Below are 15365 nucleotides of genomic sequence, written 5' to 3'. Positions count from 1 at the left end.
AGAGCGGGGCTCCCTCGCATGACCATGGCGCGGGATCAGCGTTCACGGGTGTAACATCCTCGCGAGCTTTCCTCTCCCACACCGTGGTGTTCCTCTTGTCTGCCGACCCCGTGATGTCACGTGTGGCAGGTTCAGCCTCAGGTCAGGGGTCTCCTTTGCTTGTCATGGGGGACGTCTTGAACTTGGAAATGCCTCCTTCTTAGCCAGATGGTCACCAAGCCCTGAGACCTGAGTGCCAGGCATGACATCAGCACAGGTAGCGTTTGTCACAGAGAAAATGTGCTGACTGAGCAGGAGTGGACTGTGGTGACGGTGAGCACAGAACATGGAGGTTCAGGGAGAACACCTTAGTGAGAACCTCCCCAGGGCCAGCCTGCTGTGGGCACCATGGCCCCGCTTCTCCCATCCGCTCCTTCCTTCTTTCATCCAACTAGCACATGGGCCAGGCTAGCCGAGCCCAGGCTAACCTCTCTGGGCCGGGCCCTGGGCCCCGTGTTGCTGTCAGAATTGGCAGACAGGTGTCTGCAGTAATGGCGCCCTCCGTGGCACACCCGTGCCGTGCGGTGTCCCTCAGGCTTGAGAGCACTCCATGCTTCTCTGGCCAGAAGACACCACGGAGAATCAGGAGCGAGTGGCAGGGGCTCCTGGGCCTCTGTCTGCCCTGAAAAGGGGCGCCCTCCGGGGCAGAGGGGCAGCTGGGCCGTGTGGTACTTCGCAGACAGCAGGAGGATCCCTGTTAGCTCCCACAGGCAAGAGCAGGGGGCTCTGTCACGCCCACATCACCCCGTAGCTGAGGAGGCAGGGGGAGGCCTGGGCTGGAGGGTGGGAGGGGCCTGTTACAGGTCGGAAAGGTGACTCGCTTGTACTGGGAATGGTAAAGCACACCTGTGTGCCCCACAGCACAGTCTGGGCTCTCATTGCGTATCCTCATGCAGTGACACCATCGTGTCTCCGTGTCCCCAAGAGTGTGGCTGCCCTGGCCATGGCTGCTTGGTAACATGGCCAGCAGCCCGGGGCGCTCAGTTATCCCAGCCATCTGCGGCTCTGCTGCCAGTGCATCCTGAATCTTGCAACTTTTGTCTGGTGGGACTTTAGGCACGGGAAGAGTGGGCGCCCTGCCCCTCCCCCTCCCCACGGGGAGCGTCTCTGCACTGTTTGAAGTGGTTCCACCTTCAAGGTTTCCTCTGTCTGCTGCCTCCCTGCTGGGCTGGGTTAACGCGCCTGCCCAGATCTCTGGCTTTGTTTGCTGCGATGCATCTTTCATGTGCCACAGCCTCCAGCTGCCTCACGCCTATAAACTCTGCGAGCACGTCCCGCACTCTCTCTTTATTTATTTATTTTTTATTTTTTGAAATTGCTCACTTACATGAGAGCCCAACGCCAGCTAGCAACAATGGGGTCCATCAGCAGATAAAGGGCTTCACAGCTGTACGTAATGCACAGGGTAACCGGGCCTTCATACAGAATCATCATCTCTTGCTGAGGATGCAGAGACCCGCGTGGGACGTGCATGGGCTGGAATGGGAGGACAGCAGCAGTGAGCTTTGCTTCCTTTTATTTCCCCTAAAAATTAATTATCTCGTAGTTTACCCATATGCAGACTGTCACTCTGGACAGCAGACTGCTCTGCTGCCTCTCCTCCCCACGCCACCAGCATGTCCTGTCCCCTCCCCTGTCGCTGCCATCTGTCGCTGCGTGTGCCGCCAATTGCTGCACATGACCCATGGTGGGGCTGGGACGTGCTGTGCCCCCCCCCCATGCTAACGGTGCCGTCGCCACAGAGGCACTCACTTCAGACAAACAGCAGATAGATAGTTCCTTGCCTCTTGCACTGCGGTGGGATCGCCACCTCTATCAAGGGCCGGGTAGGAGGTGGCATGACCCTAAAGGGGAAACCTCACACAGAAAAGCAAGTCTGCTTGTCACCCTGCCACGCAGGTGAATGCCTACGAGTGCTCAGCTTCCCTGTGCCTCTCTCTTCCTGGCTGTCAACCAGAGCCTGCCCTTTAGAGGGATGCTCAGAAACACAGGGCAAGGAGTGTCGCCTTCCTCCCATTGTCTCATCCCTACGCGGATGACCAGATCGTTCTGGTCCAAGCAGCGGGCAGTGCTGCGCTGGGCGGCCCTTTGTCAGGCCCCATCGGGAGCACATCGTGAAGGAGGGGCCCCAGGGGCCTTCAGGGTCGGGGGCTCTGCCTTGGGTGCTGGGCCTGCTCACCTCCCTGGATTCCGGCACCTCTTCTAGCACGCCCTCCCTCACAGAGGGGCAGAGCCGTCCCTTCATCATGAACTGGGCAGGTGTCGGGTTCCACCTGGGGGCTTCCCAGCAACACCTGCTGCTGATGGTGCTGTTCCCAGTAGGTCACTAGGCCAGTGAAACGCACTTCAGAGTTGGGGCAGACACTGTAGTCTCTGAAAATGAGCTTCTGGCTGCTTCAGAGGAGGAAGCATTCATTCTCATGTTGGCAGCTCTTGGGCATGGCCCTGGTCACAGTAAAATGGAGTGGCACTCATGTGCAGGTGCGTGCCCTCAGTCACATGGTGTTCCTACATGCACAAAGATGGGGAGTCCCCTATAAAGACAGCCCAGATTTTTCACTGCCTTGTGGAAAGCAAGTGTGGCGTGAAGTCACATGAGACGGCCGGGTGCCCAGGGTCTGGCTGCATGCCCCATCCCACCTGCACCCGGAATGCCCTCAGCAACAGCTGGAGTCCCCAGACCACAGGGACTGGACCCCGTGGACCACCCATCCAGCCCTGCTCCTCATCTGGCGGATGTGGGTGTCAAATCTGAGTGGTTCTGAAAAATCCCAGCAGAAACCCCTGCAGGGCTCTGGCGCTGCACGTGGCCCAGTGATGCAAGCGACAGATTTTATCTTAGATTATTTGCTATTTCTCTATGATATTATTCCCCTCACACTGTTCCCCTTCTCCTGCTTTACCTTCTTCACTCTTGATTATCCCCTCATATTCTTGTCTCTAAAATTTACACACATCAACCACCAAAATTAAAGTGACCTTACTGTCCCAAAGTCTGTCCGATGAGTTAGTATGACATAAGCAGGTGTGTAACGGGTGTGTGTGTGTTTAAAGCTCCATGTCGGTGGTTCATTTCTCCCCTTTCCCCCCAGAAATGAAAATGCCTTGCCTTTTTTGGCATAAAGAAAATGATGACGTATCTTAGTTACTTGATACTTGCATTCTGTAGACTGGAGGAGACTCCTTGGCAAATCTGTACAAAAGTTAGGATTGGCGAACATGCCTGTCTTTATGGTATTGACCCAGGGTGTCGGTGAGCCTAAGAAGAGGCTCAGAGTGAGCTGTAGGTGAAGGACTCAAAGGGCTCTAGTTGAAAGAGAGTTGGTTTTGGTTCCACAACACCCTGACTCTGCACTCTACGTGTCCGTGGCCACAGAGCCAGCACGCTGGCTCTTCTGGGCTCAAGGTCTAGTCAGTGTGTCATGGGACATCAGTGCAACATCTACAGACAGCGGCCATCCTTCTCATTCACCAAATCCAAGTCACATAGCCCAGTTTCAGAGATTCTAAGTGTAAAACAAATACCCCTCAGAATCAGTAGAATTAATATCTCTTTACTTCATGCAACTTGCCTGGAAAAAGATCATAAAGATTTTTTTTCTTACTGGGTAAAATCAGAAATTGAGGACACAATGCTGGGGGTGAGCAGGAGGCCCCCTCTGACTTAATGAGCTCAGGTCCCCACTTCCTGCCCACCACACAGACCAGCTCGCATACAGTCAGCGTGTACCTGGCCGTGGAAAGAGGGGCATGGCTTACCTGGGTCCGGACCTTAAGGTCCAGCATGGATAGAGGAGTAAAGAGAAGGTCCACAGACAGCAGGAGCTGGAGTGACCACTGCACAACTTCTTTTAGTTACTAATGTCACAAAATTACATCTTTATACATTGTGTGCCCAAAAACATAAAATTCTTTTAAATATATTAGTCTCCTAAATTATGTAGAAAATAAGATTTGAAGTTACAAACGAAAGTTTGTAATACGACTTTTTAAATGGTTGTTTTTTTTTTCTTTAAAAGTGTTAGTCTCTTAAAATCATGTAGAAAACAAAAAGTGCAATTACTAACCATCGTTACAATAATACTAGCTGTTATAATTGCCCATATATTAACCTTTATTGAGATCTTTATTTCCCCATACAGCTTCAAGTTACTGTCTTTTCTTTTTACCTGCAGGACTCCCTTGACCATTTCTTGCTGGGCAAGTCTAGTGGTCACCAACTCCCTCAGCTTTTGCTTATCTGGGAGTATCTTAATTTCTTTCTCACTTTTAAAGGACAGTTTTACTGAATATAGGATTCTTGGTTGACAGGTTTTTCCTTGTGTGTGGGGTTTTTTGTTTTTGGTTTTGTTTGTTTGTTTATTTTTGGTTTTGTTTTAGCATTTTGAATATATCGGTGCACTGCCTTCTGGCTTCCAAAGTTTCTGATGAGAAATCTGCTGATAATCTTATTGAGGCTCCCTTGTATGTGATGACACTTATATCTTGCTGCTTTCAAGATTCTCTCTTTGTCTTTGGCTTTTGAAAATTTGATTATAATGTGTCTTGGTGTGGGTCTTTCTGAGTTCATCTTACTTGGCATTCCTTGAGCTTCTTGGATGTTTATATTCATGATTTCGTCAAATGTGGGAAGTTTTCAGCCACTATTTCTTCAAATATTCTTTTCTTCTGGGACTCCCATAATGTATACGTTGGTCTGCTTGATGGTGTCCCACAGGTCCCTTAGGCTCTGTTTGTTTTTCTTCAATCTTTTTTCTTTCTATTCCTCAGACTCAATCATTTCCATTAGCTTATCTTCAAATTTGCTGATTCTTTCTTCTGCCTATTCTCATCTGCCTTTGAATCTAGTGACTTTTTCATTTCATATATTGTACTTTTCAGCTTCAGAATTTCTTTTTAGTTTTTCTCTCTCTTATTTGCTGTTTCAATTTTGTTCATACATTGTTTTTTTACTTTCTCCACATTTTGCTTTAGTTCTTTGAGCATCTTTAAGACAGCTGTTTTAAAGTATCTGTCTTGTATATCTCCCATTAAGTCTTTTTCAGGGACAGTTTCTGTTGATTTCTTTTTTCCCCTTTGAGCCACACTTTCCTGTTTCTTTGTATGCCTTATGATTTTTATTGAGCACTTAACATTTGAATCTAATAATGTGGTAACAATGAGAATCAGATTCTCCCCCTTCCCCTTGCTGTTTTCTGTTATTGTTTTTATGTATTATTTTTATTTTATTGATTGTTGTAGGCTATCTCTGTGCTGAGAATCAGACTGAGGTATAAACTTAGGTCTTCTTACATCTTTTCTGAGCCTATCCTTGGGCATTTTCAGTCACTTTCTAATTTTCCCCATGTATGCATTTGTTTTTTAATGTGCTAATTTTATTGTCTGGCTCCCAAAAGGGGAAAAGTGAAAAATGAAGGAGGGGGGGCTCTTTAAATCCCTTGGAAGTCACTCCATCTGGTGGGGAAAAGATATGCCACAGGGGTGGAGTTGCAACAACAATGGCTGCTTGCCTCTTTGCACCTTTGTGATCAGAATCAGCAGTCACACAGATCCCCAGTATTTGGAGGACAGGGTCCTTTTGTTCACCCTGGCTCCTGCAAGCTGTGTACAGCTGCCTGGCATAGGGATGGGTGGGAGATGGATAGATGCTACTGTGCTAAGAGCAGAAGATGATGACCAGAATTAACTGCACTTTACCATCCAGGTCTTCTCCGGGAAGTTGCCAGCCTTCAACAGACTCCAGAGTTCCAAAAGGGTTACATCAGACAAATTCTGCCTGAGCAGTTGTTGTCCAGGTGCGGAGACAGATTCCTGTGCTTCCTGCTCTGCCAGCTTCCCCTCAGATTGTTCATTTTCTTACCGTTGAGTTTTGAGTGTTCTTTTTTGGATATCTAATTTGCCAAATACAAAAGAATGAAAAGACAAACCACCCAGTCTGTGGTTTGTCTTTTCATTCTTTTGTATTTCAGAGAGAAAACATTTTTAATTTTGATTAAAACCTAACTCTTCTTTTTTTTCTTTTATAGATCATGCTTTTGCTGTTATCTCTAAGAACTAACTTTTCTAACTCCAAATCACAAAAGTTTTCACTTAGGTTTTCTTCTGAGAATCTTATAGTTTTACAGTTTACTTTTATATTTATGGTGCATTTTGAATGAGTTTTTACATAATATGTGAGGTTTAAGTGGAGATTACTTTTTTTTGCGTATGGATATCCAGTTGTTCAAATACTGTTTGTTAAAAAGACTACCCTGTCTTCATTAAGTTGCCTTTGCAACTTTGTCAAAATCAATTGTACATATTTGAGTAGGTCTATAGATAGGTTATATATTCTCTTCCATTGATCTATGTGTCTGTTCTTCTGCCAATACCACAGTCTTGACTGCTATGATTTCATAGTAAGTTTCTAAACTGTAGTGTTATTCTACAAACTTTATTCTTCTTGGTCAAAGTTGTCTTGACTATTCTAGTTCTTTTGCCTGCCCATACCAATTTTAGAAATAGTTTGTCAATATCAACAACAACAACAAAAAAATCCTTTTGGAATCTTGATCAAAATCACATGAAATATATAGGTCAATTTGATTAAAATTAACATCTTTACTGTGATGAGTCTTCCAATCCATGAACATAGTATGTCTCTCCATTTATTTAGGTCTGCCGTGTGTGTGTGTGTGTGTGTGTGTGTGTGTGTGTGTGTGTGTGTGTGTGTTGTGGGGTAAGGGGGTGTTTCAGCATATGGATCCTATACTTGTTGTGTTAGATTTATACCTAAGTATTTCCTCTTTTCTTTTCTCCTCCTATTCCTCCTCCTCCTTTTCTTCTTCCTTTTCAACTAGTGTAAGTGTAGAGATTTTTTGTTTCTAACTGCTCATTGCTAGTATATAGAAATACAATTGATGTTCGTGTTTTGGCTTCATATCCTTTAGTAATCTTGGTAAATTCACTTATTAGTTTTAACATTTTTTTGTAGATTTCTTGAAAATTTTCTACATATATAATCATGTTTTCTGCAAAAAGGAACAGGTTCATTTCTTCCTTTTCAATCTGTATGCCATCCATTTCTTTTTCTTACTTTATTGCTCTGTGAAGCATTTCTAGTATGAGATCAGATAGGAATAGTGAGTATGGATATCCTGTCTGGTTTCTGATCTTATGGGAAAAGTATTTGATCTTTCACTATTAAGCATGACATTAGCTGTAGGCTTTTTGTTGATTCCATTCTATTTATGATATGCTGAGAGTTTTGTTTATCACAAATGGATGTTGAATGTTTCTAAATGCTTTTTTCTGCATCAATTGATTTTTTTTCATTAGGCTGCTAATATGGGATTACAGCTGATTTTTTTATATTGAACTAGCCTTGCATTCCCAGGACCAACCCCTGCTTGGGCATGGGCATGGGCATGGTGTATTTTTCATTTTATATAGTGCTGGATTTGATTGAGGATTTTTGCATGTATGTTCATGAAGAATTTTGGTCTGTAGTTTCCTTTCCTTGTACTTTTTTGTCTGGTTTGGGTATAAGGGTAATGCTGGCCTCATGACATGAGTTGGGAGGTGTTCCCTCTTCCTCTGTCTTCTGGAAGAGATTGTGTGTATGTGGGGACAGAGCCAGGAGTGCAGTTTCCAGGCTGTCACCCTCACGTGGAAAGGTGCTCACTCGGGTAATAAATGGCCATTAACTGTGATTGGATGGCCATCAGCTGTGGCTAGTTGGCCATCAGCTGTAACCAGTGAGCCATTGGCCACTAATATAACTGCCATGTGTACGCTAGCAGCAAATGGGGGCTAGCAAGAAGATGGTGGCTGAGCTGGCAAGAGCGGATTGCAGTTAGCACAGCGGATTGCAGCTAGCAAGTGGGGTTGGTTGGTTGGTTGGTTGGCAGAGAAGTGGACGGCAGGTTGCAGATAGTGTGGCTCCTGCTTCCTGTGTCTCCAACCCAGCCGCCAGCGAGAATATAGTGGTATGACTCCCCTACCTATGGCTCCATGGGTGCTCCTTTTTGGCCTCATTACGTTCTGCATTCTTATGTGGGGAGCAGGACCAGAGACCCCATATGACACACTGCATGACAATGTAATTGGAGTTATGTGTTTTTTTAATGTTTGATAAAGTTTACCAGTGAAACCATCTGGGTCTAGAGGTTTCTTTTTTGGAAGTTTTTAACTATGAATTCTACTTCTTTAATAATTATAGGACTGTTCAGGTCATCTATTGCATCTTGGTGAATATTGGTAAATAGTGATTTTTGAGTAATTTGTCCATTTAAGTTGCTGAATTTATGTGCATAGAGATTTTCCTAGAATTTCCTTATTGATCTTTTAATACCTGCAGAGTCTAAAGTGATATTCATCCATTCCTCATACTGATCGTTTGTGTCTTCTGTTTCTTTTTTCTTTGTTGTTCTTGCTAGAAGTTTATCCGTTTTATTGTTCTTTCTTCAATGAACTAGCTTTCGGATTCATTGAATTTCCTCTATTGCTTTTCTCTTTTCAATCTTAATTGGTTTCTGTTCTTTATTGTTTTTTTCTTCTGCTTGTTTTTGGCTTATTTCTCTCTTTTTCTCATTTCTTAAGGTGAAATTTTAGGTTACTGATTTGAGACCTTTTTTCTAACATATGCATTTAATGATATAAATTTCCCTCTAAGCATTGCTTTAGCTGTACCCTGCAATGTTGGTATGTTGTGTTTTCATTTTCTTTCAGTTCTATTGTATTTTCTAATTTTCCTTAAGACTTTCTCTTGACTCATGGATTATTATTTATAAGTGTGGTGTTTATTTTCTAAGTGTTTAGAGATTTTTCTGTTATTGATTTCCAGCTTAATTCCATTATAGTCAGAAAACATGTTTGATATAATTTCAGTTTTTAAATTTATTAAGGTATGTTTTATAGCCCAGAATGTGTGGTCGTGCTTGGCAGGTGTTCTGCTGGTTTGCATTAGAGTGTAAATGCCAATTAGACGCCAATGGTTAATGGTGTGATTCAGTTCTTCCACGTCCTTACTGGTTTTCTGTCTACTAGCCCTATTGTAATACTAAGTGAGGAGCGTTGAATTCTCCAACTAAGCCAGTGGTGGCTTACCGGAGGCATGCACCTTTAACCCCACAGGGCCTCCTGCCTTGCATGTTGTTACCTCCTCTGCATATGCTTCTCCTGGCACCACGGAAGGCCCTGCTCAGTTTCTTTTTTTTTTTAATTTTTTATTTTTATTTATTTATTTTTTTCCCCAAATTTATTTATTTGTTTTTTAATTAGTTTCAGGTGCACAAGACAAAGCAAAACTTAGACGTTTATCATTTATATCCCTCACACTGTGTGAACCCCCCTCCCCCCATCCACTATCCCTCTGTACGTTCCCAAAATTAATTTTCAAACCCCCATGACCATCTTGTGGTTACCGACTATTTTTCAAAACCTCTCACCTTCCCCTTATCCCCACCCCCCCCCTCTAGCAACCCTCTGTTTTTCCTCCATGTTTCCAAAACTGTCTCTGATTAGTTCATTCACTTATTCTTTTCTTTAGATTCCGCATATAAGTGAGATCATATGGTATTTGTCTTTCTCTTTCTGACTTATTTCACTTAACATAATGTTCTCTAGGTCCATCCATGTTGTTGCAAATGGTAAGATTTCTTTCTTCTTTATGGCTGCGTAATACTCCATTGTATAAATGTACCACAGTTTCTTAATCCAGTCATCTACTGATGGGCATTTCGGTTGTTTCCAGGTCTTGGCTATTATGTATAGTGCTGCAATAAACATAGGAGTGCATAAAGATTTTTGAATTGGAGTTTTGGATTTCTCCGGATAGACCTGCTCAGTTTCTTATAAAACCCAGCCTTCCTCCTTCCTCAATGTGACTGTGGTCACATTGGAGAAACACTGAGATGTCCTGCTTCCCATGACCACATGAATTCTGGTGCTGCTCTCTCCTGGCACCTACGTCTTCCTCCTGGAGACCCCCACCCCCAACCCCAGTAGGCTACTCTGTCAGCTTCTTTTTCATGAAGCAAAGTAACCTCTGTCAGAGGGCTCTACAGCAGGTGCTACCAACTCAGGAGTTCCTTCAGTAGCCACTGGTGGGGTGTGGGCAGCTGCCTGCTTCTCCTGGGTTCTGTCATTTGTCCATGAAATGCCTTGACGGTGGTATTTCATGGGCAGCCAGGAGCACACCTTTTAGAAGTGGATACACAGCTAATCCTGCCAGGTCTGAGCTCTGAGACCTGGCCACTTACATATTCGAATCTACAGGACAGGGCTATTTTAGAATAAAGATGACCCACAGCCCCACCCAGGGCAAGGCGAGCTCAGGGAGCAGCTCGGTGCCATCATGATTGCGTTTCTGCACTGAAAGCTGCGTTTCTCAGTCGTTTCCAACGAAGTATTTAATTTCAGAAGAGCATGTGGTCCTCAGGTCGGGCATGGGCATGGGGAAGGCAGGGGGAGCCTGCATCCTGGGAGGTGTTGCTCTGAGTGCACGTTTGTCTCCCACACCACAGGTGACCCCAGGGTTCCAGGAGAAGGAAGGGGAGCTCTTGGTCAGGGGCCCCTCTGTGTTCCGGGAGTACTGGGACAAACCAGAAGAAACGAAGAAAGCTTTTACCTCTGATGGCTGGTTTAAAACAGGTACCCGGAGGAGGAGGGGGCGCCAGAGTGGGGAGGCCCCCAGGGGTTGGGGAAGGAATGTGACTTGGCCACCCCAGGTTGTCGCCGCGCCTGGACACCCACAGAATCTTCTGTGAAAGGCAGAGTAGGGCGGGGGGTGCACTTTGTGTCTCACATCCTCATGGCTGTACCCCGACCCAGCGCTCCAGCCCCTGGCTGGCCTCTGGAAGCAAGCTCCGGAGGCCACAACCCTCAGGAGGGCCACCAGCCTCCAGGCCTTACTACACGGCTCCCACCCTGGCCCCTGGCCCCTGCCTGGTGGTCCCACTGCCCCTGTTGAGTCAGGAGTCCCCGTCTTCCCAGTCACCACTGTAGTCTACGTCAGAGACCCTCCTCACGCCCCCCCACCCCGCCACCCTCTTAGCCCACCCTGCTTTGTCAATCTTCCCTCCTCCCCCATTCAGGAACAATGTCGTTTTGATAGAATGTGGTTCATTTGTGGTTCGGGTCATTCATTTCCATTATTCTTTACGCTGAAGTCTGCATTCTTTGTGTCACCTGCCGGAATGGGCAAGTGTAAACCTGTCACCAAAGCCTGGGGCCCAGTGGCTAGGCAGGAAGAGGTGGCACTGCTGGAAGGCGCTGGTGGGACCCCCCCACACCAGCATCCTCTCACCTGGGCCTGCTCTGAGGAGCCTCCCACCTCCGTCCCACATCCCATCTCCTTCTGTCCCCGTGCCCCCCACCTCCTGGGGCCCAGCAGTCCTGTCCATGTGATGGCACAGCAGACACTGGAAATGTTCAGGTTCGCAGCTGGACTGATTCACGGGTGTGCATCTGGAACACTCTCCAGAACCCCAGTTCTTGACATCTAGATGGTGGGGTTCTGGGTGGTTTCTCCTTTTCTTTTTGCCTGTCTATATTTCTAAAACTTTTGTGCTGAACATGCATTATTTCATAATAATCTTAAAGCACTATTTTCTGAAAAGAGAGGCCCATTTTCACGTCATCCTGTGTTGGCCCCGTAATCAGAAATGCACCTTAATCGCTGCTCTTCCGTGGGGAGCAGAGCTCAGGAGAAAGGCGGCGCCTGCTGATGGGACGGACCCGGGGGGGGGGGGGGGGGCGGCCGTGCGCATCGAATGGGGAGCGAGGGTGTGTTAGGACATGGCCTTGGCCATGGCCCTTAGCCTGATGACCCCCATGGCGTGTGCTGGTGGGGGCTGACGCTCGCACACATCACCTCACCAGGCTCAGGTCAGCATGGAGCATTTAGGGGGTGGATCCCATGTCTGCTCTATCTGGCACCATCATGGGCTTGAAGTAACCGAGTGACAGAGCAGGGGGCCATGCGGGCCCATCGAATTCGGGTTTGAGGGTGCAGGGGCAGACGAAAAGTCCTCCTGGGGGATGTCTAGTGGCCCCTTTCGGCCCCCATGCAGGTGGCACTTAGGGCTGGACTTGCTGATCCTGGCCAGTCCCACGTCCAGCCTGTGGTCCCGCAGCCATCCATGGCTTTCTCTCTCACATGCCCTCTGAAGTGTATTTCCCAGCAGCTGTGATTGGAAGTGTCCCATTCCCCCGGTCCCCCCACACTGGGCAGAGCAGGTTGTGGAGGGTTCCAAAGGGTTTGCAGAGTGGACATCTGTCAGTCCCCAGAACAGAGGCCAGTGCCCCAGGCAGGTAAATCTGGGGAGCTGGTCAGCAGAGGGCCTAGTGGTTGGAGACCCAGAAGCCCAGGTCACCTATTTTGGGCCCTCTTGTCTCTGCCTGTCATGCGGTCAGCATATTAATACATGCCGGCCTGGTTTACCCTCTGTAAATGTCCACATCAACACAGGCCAGTCTGGTAGAAACAAACCTCTCTCTATTATTGTCCTTCAAATGCAGAATTTAGGAAATACTACTTTTGAGCTAATTGTGTTTTTTGTGTGCCCCTCCTGTAGCCCTCTGAATTTGGAAACCTAAGATTTGGAAACCTCGACTCGCTTTGTAGCCATCTTCCTTTATTTTTAAATTCAGATAAAAAGCTGCAGATTTTTTTTTCCCCTTTAAAAGCACAGGAACCAAAACCCTGTGGATTTTGCCGATAGCAGGGCTCGCTGAGCACTGGGGCAGCAGCAATGCAAAATGTGGGGCAGTCAGCGTTAAGACATTTTAGTCACCGCTCCTGATGAATATTTCAGTTGAAAAGGAATAGTATGCATTAATTATTGTAAAGAGATGTCTTTAGGAGAAAATGATTTTGAAATTCAGTTTAATTTCATTGTAATGCGCTGCAAACAGGAAGGGAGTATGTGTGTTTAATTGGCTCTCGGGGGTAAGGCCTGGAAGCCGCATGCCTTTGTCACAGGCCATTAGCGATACAGACTGCATAATGAGAGCGTGCAATCAGCTCACAGCTGCCGGCTCCTACGGGGAGAGCATGATATTAAATAGAAATCAGGATAAATTAAACTTAACCCTTTCCCTGGCCAGCCCCTCCTGCCATGTGAATTCTGGCAGGAGCTGGAGAAGGGCTGAGTCCTGCCAGCTCCACCTCAGTGACCTCCTCTGTGTCTAGGTGACAGGAGATGTAGGCCAGCAGCTACTATTCCAGCCTCTCCAGCCCCCCCGCCCTGCCTGTGTCTGCCTCCTTCCCCGCAGCCCAGTTCTGCCAGGGAGAATGTGCAGGGAGCCCCGTGCAAGTCCCCCCAGGGCTCGTGGCTGCTGTTCAGGGAGGAAATCAAAGGTCTGCCCCCAGGAACTCCCCTGACAGCCACAGTGATGTCTCCTGCCTCTCTGAGTCCCACCTGAGCTCCACCACACCCTCAGAGAAGCTGGCAACACACACGCAGGCTCCATGGCCAGCCCAGGGCAGGGGGATGGGTGATTCTAAGACCCATGCATCCCCAGAGCTTTACACTGACCCTGCCTTCGGAGCTGAGGACACAGGATGGAGATGAAGATGCAGACCATGAGGACATGGGGTGGAGATGGGGACATGGAAGTGAGAACATAGGCTGTACACAAGAGTACGGAGATGGGGGTGTGGGGAAGGAGGTGAGGACATGGCGACAGCTCAACAAATGCTGCTGCTCCTGTTACCCTCTGGACGCTTTACCCTGAGCAGTTTTCTTCTTTTGAAGAGACTGATAGTTGAACATGAGGAACCCAAATGACATCTCTGACTTACATTTTAAAGAATATGTATCATATACTGTTTAATATTGAGAAGTGACATAGGAAACAGTAAACTATATTTACCTAATTATAGATAAATACATGCGCAGAAGGTATTTAAGTAACTGGCAGAAAGAACCGTAGGAAGATCATCAGAACGTTACTGGGGTGTCGGGTGGTGTCTCCTCCCTTTTGCTTCTACAGTGAGCACATGATGTTATTATCAGAGACAAACATTAAAAGCTATTTATTTAAGAAAACAACTCACCAGTAGAACAACAGAAGAGAGAGCCTCTTTGTGGACTGGCTGAGCTGCCTGAGGTTTGCTGCCTTGATGGAGCATGGAAATCCTCCAAGGTGTCTGTAGTAGTGCCCTCAGGGCTGACCCTGCAGCCCCCGGAGTCACGCGTGGAGCCCAGTCAGCCCCAACAGGAAAAATGAGCACAGATGACAGCCTGGGCACATCACAAAGGAGAAGTGCAATTGGCCATAAAAATATGGAAAGTGTTTCACTTCATAGAGATGAAAGAGCTAAACCTGTCTTTCAAATAAAGAGAAAGAAATGATTGACTCCTTTGGACCAAACAAAGATCGACTCCTTTGGACCAAATTGGCAAAGATTCTTAAAAAGCTGACACTCGTTGCTGTGAGGCCAGTGCTTCCAACATACAGGTGGAATTATGTGTCAAGAGTGTGTCTAGGAATCTATTCAAAGAAAATAATCAGAGGTCAAAGATGGACGTGTAAAGATGTCTGTTGCAGAATTATTTATAAAGTGAGAAATTGGAATCATTTGCTCAGCAATGGATGATGGTAATATATTATGACCCATCCAAGCGGCAGTATATTGTGAGGCCTTAGAAACCGTGTTTTGAAGAATAATGGCATGAGGGAACCCTGCTGGTGTGTGTCATACATGTGTATGTGTGTGCGCATTTGCGTTTGTGTATGCCAAGCACAGAATGCTGACTCTTGTTATCACTGCATGATTTTCATTTCTTCCCATTTTTCTCTTTCTTCCAGTTTGTCCTCAATAAGCCTTGTTACTCTTATAAACACAGATAAGTATAAATTGTTTTTAAATTTTACACTGAAGTTTAAACCTTCTCATGTGAAGGCCTCAGAATAGCACTTAGCATTCGCTCCACTCACATCTTGCCCAGAGCTACTTACTCATAGCTGCTTTGAGCTCTGATGCATCTCTCCAGCAGGGAATACTCTTATATTGACCAATGAGTGACAGTTAGGAATTAGGCAAAGTGTTGAAATGCAGGGACCCCAGTGTCTCACGTTAGTGAGTGTGATAGCACGTGTTACTGTAGGTTCTCAGTGACCTTCACGTCTGGCTGACCAAGAACGACCATCTCATACACGAGCCTCGCTTCTTCCCAGAAGGCAGGGTCCCTGGGAAGCCTGTGTCAGAGGACGGGGGTCCATCCAAGGACACTTGGTGTCATTGGCTGTTCAATCTGCAGCTGTCCCGGGGTTTCCCCAACGGTATGAGGCTGAGCCCTGCTGTGGCACGGTCCCCTTTGTTGGTGACACCTTTTGTG

The 15365-nt window shown here is 46.7% G+C and overlaps 1 protein-coding gene across 4 annotated transcripts in view; it reads left to right on the top strand.

The window, feature by feature from the left end:
• ACSF3 (acyl-CoA synthetase family member 3) overlaps positions 1-15365 on the top strand; it is a 69110-nt gene that overhangs the window by 35787 nt on the left and 17958 nt on the right. For 3 of the 4 annotated variants that reach the window (XM_019742690.2, XM_019742691.2, XM_019742689.2), the window contains exon 7: positions 10545-10671. The exons of the other annotated variant lie outside the window; for it this stretch is intronic. In XM_019742690.2, the coding sequence (XP_019598249.2) occupies positions 10545-10671 (127 nt within the window). The remainder of the gene's footprint in view (positions 1-10544; positions 10672-15365) is intronic. 4 annotated transcript variants of the gene reach the window in all.

This window comes from Rhinolophus sinicus, linkage group LG11 (assembly GCF_036562045.2).
Source record: "Rhinolophus sinicus isolate RSC01 linkage group LG11, ASM3656204v1, whole genome shotgun sequence".
Taxonomy (NCBI): domain Eukaryota; kingdom Metazoa; phylum Chordata; class Mammalia; order Chiroptera; family Rhinolophidae; genus Rhinolophus; species Rhinolophus sinicus.
The sequence above is the reverse complement of the archived record's forward strand: the minus strand, read 5'-3'. Positions and strand labels throughout refer to the sequence as shown.